This window comes from Peromyscus californicus, unplaced genomic scaffold, assembly GCF_007827085.1.
Source record: "Peromyscus californicus insignis strain IS unplaced genomic scaffold, ASM782708v3 Scaffold_134__1_contigs__length_114643, whole genome shotgun sequence".
Taxonomy (NCBI): Eukaryota; Metazoa; Chordata; class Mammalia; order Rodentia; family Cricetidae; genus Peromyscus; species Peromyscus californicus.
Window position 1 is genome coordinate 95024 of NW_026294418.1, and position 5499 is coordinate 100522.

The 5499-nt window shown below is 38.1% G+C and overlaps 1 protein-coding gene across 1 annotated transcript; it reads right to left on the minus strand.

Annotated features, from left to right (window-relative positions):
* Nucleotides 1-681: 681 nt before the first annotated feature.
* LOC128108177 (geminin coiled-coil domain-containing protein 1-like) lies at nt 682-4404 on the minus strand. Its single transcript, XM_052734396.1, is given in 3 exon segments — nt 682-3884; nt 3886-4343; nt 4395-4404. Coding segments are annotated over 3 exon segments (738 nt in total). The 3' UTR covers nt 682-3614.
* Between the last annotated feature and the right edge of the window lie 1095 nt (nt 4405-5499).

Below are 5499 nucleotides of genomic sequence, written 5' to 3' on the forward strand. Positions count from 1 at the left end.
ATAGATCACAGACTTGGGGAAACTGCTCAGTCTCCATGTGCAGGTAGTCTGATCTGCTGATCTTCCCCCTTGGCCTCGCCAAGGCCATCTTGTTTCCCTCATTTGGGGCAGTTATAAGTGAGAAGAGGGAGAAGATCGGAAAGGGTTTTATGAGACACAGCTTGCCACTTAAGTCTTCAGACCTTGTTGTACTCTACTTTCTGTAGAGTTTGTGTACCCACCTCTTTGCCACCATTTAGGAATCTGCTCCCAATCACAGCTTCTCTTGAAATCCCAAACCAGATTCCTGTCACCAGGCCTTGGACTCCGATTACATCACACTAGAACAGAGAGTCCTCGCTTCTCCAGAGCCAGCTGCCTTGATCAAGGACTCTCAGGTTTTGCCTTCCATTTACAGATGCTTCAGTTTGAAGACACATTTTTTGTATCCTCACTGGAGACTGTCATGGGTTATATCTATTGAAAATTTTCTCCAAATTGTTAATTGTACTTTTTAAAAACTGAATTGGAAATGAAAAAATATTTTATGATGTAAAATTTATAGCAGAAATGGGTACAAAACCTCTTTCTTAGTGCATTACTCCATTCACTGGAAATCATTTCTGAAATAAGAGCCAAAGGACAATAAAATAAATTATGTCATTTATTAGTCAGAGATTCATTATGAAATTGACTTATATAATTATAAAGAGTTCCAATCACAAATAAATCATAGCATTTAAAATGCAAGTGGTAAATTGTGCTTGACATTTGTAGATATTCTGTGTAAGAATTAAAACTAGATGCTTATGTTCATCTTAATAAATGTAGACATAAAACATTTAAAAACATAACTATGCCATGTATTTGTAGTTTAAGAACTACACCTATTAGGTTTATTCATAAATAACCAAAAACAAAGAAGTTGGGGTGGGGAGGGAGTTGAGGGTAGATAGGGTGAATCTAGAAGGAATTGGGGGTGTTGGTGAATATGATTAAAATACATTGTATACAATTTTCAAATAGTTAATATATTATTATTAAAGAGAGAGAAATTCAGAATATAATTAACAATCAACATTAGATACAAATTCTCATATGAGGTTAGGTTCAAGACTTTTGTATCCATAAGGCATTTGATTCTTTAGGCCATAGATTATTCAAAAGCCTCATTTATTACCTGGAAAAAGGAGGCAGCCAGTAACCATAAATAACAATGATACTAGTCCAGCTATAAATGTATTCTAAAATTAGTGAAAATAAAGAGAAATATAGTCACAACTTAGCAGGAGAAAAATCTGTTGTTGCAAATCATTTGCATCATATGAAAGTTCTCATCACATTCAAAAAAGGACAGAGCTTTTGTTTGTCACTTTATCTTGTAGAATATTAACTGGTTCCCTGGAGAGAAAAGACCAAGCCATAGAAGTCAGAACATGCACTCAAATAATGAAATTTCAAATTTCTTAAATATCGACAAAATGATATTCTTTATCTAACTCAAAATAGATCAGCAATTTCAACATATGATTGCAAAAATATACGCTAATTCTCAGATACTGCCTTTTACAATATAAGTCCAAATGAGTTATAAATGGAATGTAATTTCCATAAACCAGGCTGAGACCAAGTTGCTTTGAAACAATCTCAAAAGCTGTGATATGTATGTGGCTGTTCTTTGTGCACCAAATGTACTGTGCTGAACTTGGGCATTTCCTCATGGTGTGCATCACATGATACAGCACTGAAACAATGCAGCATAAATACCTGGTAGCTAATTTTGTTTTTCTGTTTATTTGACTTTCAAAATAATTGCATTGTTTACTCAGTTCCTAGCGGAGTAACATACAATCAATTCTAATGCTCAGTTTGCTATCCTATAATGAGATTGATGTCACCCACCAGAGCTTTCATATGAATACCAGAAAGTAAAAGGCAGTCCTTTGAAAAGAAAGCTGTCAAAAGTTCTATGGCTCCATAAGTTATAAAAACACTCTAGTGAATACTATTAGCTCCTTCATGGATAATAAGCAAAACTGATTAGCAATAAAGATTATAGCATAGATTCTTTGATTTGATGATCAAACTAAATCAGCGAACAAAGAACAAAAACCAAAGGAACATCTTTGTTACAAAGAATTAAAGACAGTACACATGTCAGACAAAAATTCTGTGAAGTGAGTGACTGAGATGGAATGGGGAGAGAGAGAGAAATAGCAAGGGGCCACGTGCAGACAGCACAGGTGCATGTCCGTGATATGTGCTTAATTCTGAGAAGAACAGGGTGGAAAGGAAATAAACTCTTGTGAACATGTCTTTAATCTAGAAAAGGATAAATCCGTGATGAGGGCATTTGCATTTAAGCAATGCACAGTTTGAAAATTAACATGTCTCTATTGGTAGATGCAAATGACTCTCCCATGCAAAACTGGCTTACACTGAAGAATATTGTGATCAGAACAGAATTTGTAATGGTAAATATATATTGCTTATAGTTATCATCCTTGTTTTGATTGTATGTAAGTAAGGTTCACCCTGTACACTATCTGCATCACTTATCAAAAAGGGAAGAATAGGCTGGGATGTCATCTTGGACTAAAGCTGATAGAACTCACACTCAGCTCAGAATGTTAGTGATTGCCTAATCTAACTTGTATATTCTAGAGTCGGGGAAACTAAACCTTCACACAAATGAAGTAGCTTTTTCAAGGTTAACCCATGCAGGAGTCTAGGACTCACCACATGTCACAGTGTGTTGTCCAACATGGATACTAAGTATCCTATAAATATTTTTGAGGGAATTGCTGAATGAAGGCTAAAAAAGGATAAGGCAATTGCAAAGGCAAGCTAGACTACTCTTCCAATGACAGGGTTGTCAGGGTCTGTGTAGTTAAGGAATCCCCCCCCCCCCACACACACTTTTAAATTAAGTCCTTCAAAAAAAAGTTTGAATGAAAATGCCAGGTGCCAATAGAGATACTTATACCACATGGTACTTTAAAGTAGCAGTAATTCTTTTGACTGCTACAGTATGTCATTGGTATTGCTTATCAGTGAGATTAACATTGTTGAAAAGACACTTCGAGGACATCGCATGAAACAATTATTTGATCTTCCCTGGGCATAAGTTTACTCGCATTGGTAGTGTGTCTTCACTAGTGCCAATGGGCACACCCCCAGTCTGTGACCATTTAGGAGTAAGTATGCGAAGTAGAAATAGTGCTCATTCTAAAAGTAGTTTTCAGAAATAAAGACAAGCAGAGGAGTCATAGAAGCAACATGTAGACCATTTGACCAAAAAGGATATGCTGTTAAACTGGCCATAACTGGAAAAGTACTTTCTGGTCTTGAAAAACCCATGTGATTAGAAAATGCATTTCCAGGTGTCGGGCAAAGGGAGGAAGTCAACTGCATGGATGGACATGTAAACGAGTCAATCATGAGTTAAAGAAGAGCAGATGCCTATCAGTGTGTTGTCATGACAACCATGCCCTACAGATTTGAGTGTGTCACCGAAAGGAACACTGGCAGTGGCAGGAGGCAGGCAGCTGCTGTGTTCTGGGTGGTCAAGACCGTGTGAAAGACATCTTTGTAAACAGAGGTCCTGGCAGTACGCTGTGGTAGAAGAGGGGTCACTAAGGCTGCTTAGGGACCCAGGTAAACTTCCAGCCACCCTCCTCATCTCGACGCACAAAGGCTTGTCCCTGATGGAAAGAGTGAGTTTTCACATTGCAGTGAGGGCTCAGAGATGTGGAGAAGGCCACCTCTGTCTTGTTGGGTGACACATCTACACTGTGGTAAGGAAGAGTTTGCACCCCTCCTGGAGGGTTGGAAAGCGTAGGAAAACAGTGGCAGTCTTCCTGGTGGATGGCAGTGACGTGGGGGGCATGTGTTCTGTCCCCCTCTATAGTCAAGGTGTAGATCTCTAGGAACAGTTGCATAGCCAACTGCATCATGTAGAAATTGGGAGGATGTACTGGGCACTGTTCTGGGATGAGAGGCAAAGGCACTGTAGTTAGCTGGTAGGGTGTCATCAATGGTGTTTAGGTCTTTCAACCCAAGGGTTTGAAGAACCCAGGGGTCCACACAGGGCCCAGGTTGTTCTTCACAGTTAGAAAACTCTGTGGAGAGGTTTCTCTTGGCAGTTTTGGACTGGGGTATCTCAGCAGGTGGATGTCTGTGCTCTTTGGGTTTCCTCTTCTCTTTTCTGAGTTTTCCACACACTTTGGAAAACTCATCTGATGACAGCAATTTCTGTAAAAGCAATATTGGAAAATTGTATTTCTTTGGATAGTTACTGTTCACCCAATTGCTTAGGGGAAAAAAAACAGCTAAATGTCTTGTGTGTCCCCACACAAGCAAAACTAATCAATTAGCTACTGTTTGTTGAGTAAACATCCTTAATAATTTGTTACTTTGATTCATGCTCTTTATTCAGTTTTTACAAATTGAAGGAAGCTGAAGACATCTATAAGATTTCAACTAAAAGAAATAAACGCTGATGCCAATAGCAGCTGACACTTACTAAACTTATTTATAAGTAAATAAGTGGGACCATAATTTATAAACAATTGCTTATATGTTTTTTTCATTGGATGCAGATGCTCTTAAAATGATTAATAAATAAAAACACAGCCATGTTAGTGATCAGCTGAGTTCTCCTTAGTCTAGATTTAAACTTTATGTATCTGAATCTAGACAGAATGTCTGATTTCAACACTATTCACTACCTCCTTTGTTTATGATACTAACTTTCAAAACACTCCCATATCATGTATTATATTATTCTAAATTTAGAAAACTGATATCAACAAAATTAAAACTTCTCAATTAATATCACTTAATGATCTTTTATGGATTGATATCTGATGTTAGGATCCCAGACTAATAACTATAAAGATGTGTTTTCATTGGTCAAAGCTAACTGGATTGCAAAGGAGTCAAATTTAATGACTCTCTCTGAACTCAAAAGCAGGAGGTAGCATCAAATTTACATCAAATAATGCCATAGTTTGTCCAGAAGTAAGATAAAACTGATGTTAGACATAGTAATAAGAATGATAGAAAATGCAAACTGAAATGTGAAAAATTAAAGAAAGGAAGAACAAAAAGGTTACAAGTGAACTATTTATCCTTGAGTTCACTTAAAAGTTCAGGGGAAAGAGTGCTTGCATATCTGTAATCACCAGGGGAGACACCTGGAGCCCAGGTACAACCATAGCATTTCAGATTCAGATATCTCTCTCTCTCTCTCTCTCTCTCTCTCTCTGTGTGTGTGTGTGTGTATGTGTGTGTGTGTGTGTGTGTGTGTGTGTGTGTGTGTGTGTGTGTGTGTGTGAGTGTGCGCACACGCATGCGTGTGTGTAGGCTTCTACACTCTCCACCTTATATTTTCAGGAAAGGTCTCTCACTGATCTTCTTAGGCTGCGCAGCCAGTGGGATGCAAGGATCTACTTGTCTCTGCTTCCTTCTTATCTGCTGGGATTGCAGAGATGAGTGCTGCTGTGCCTGGCTTAATGT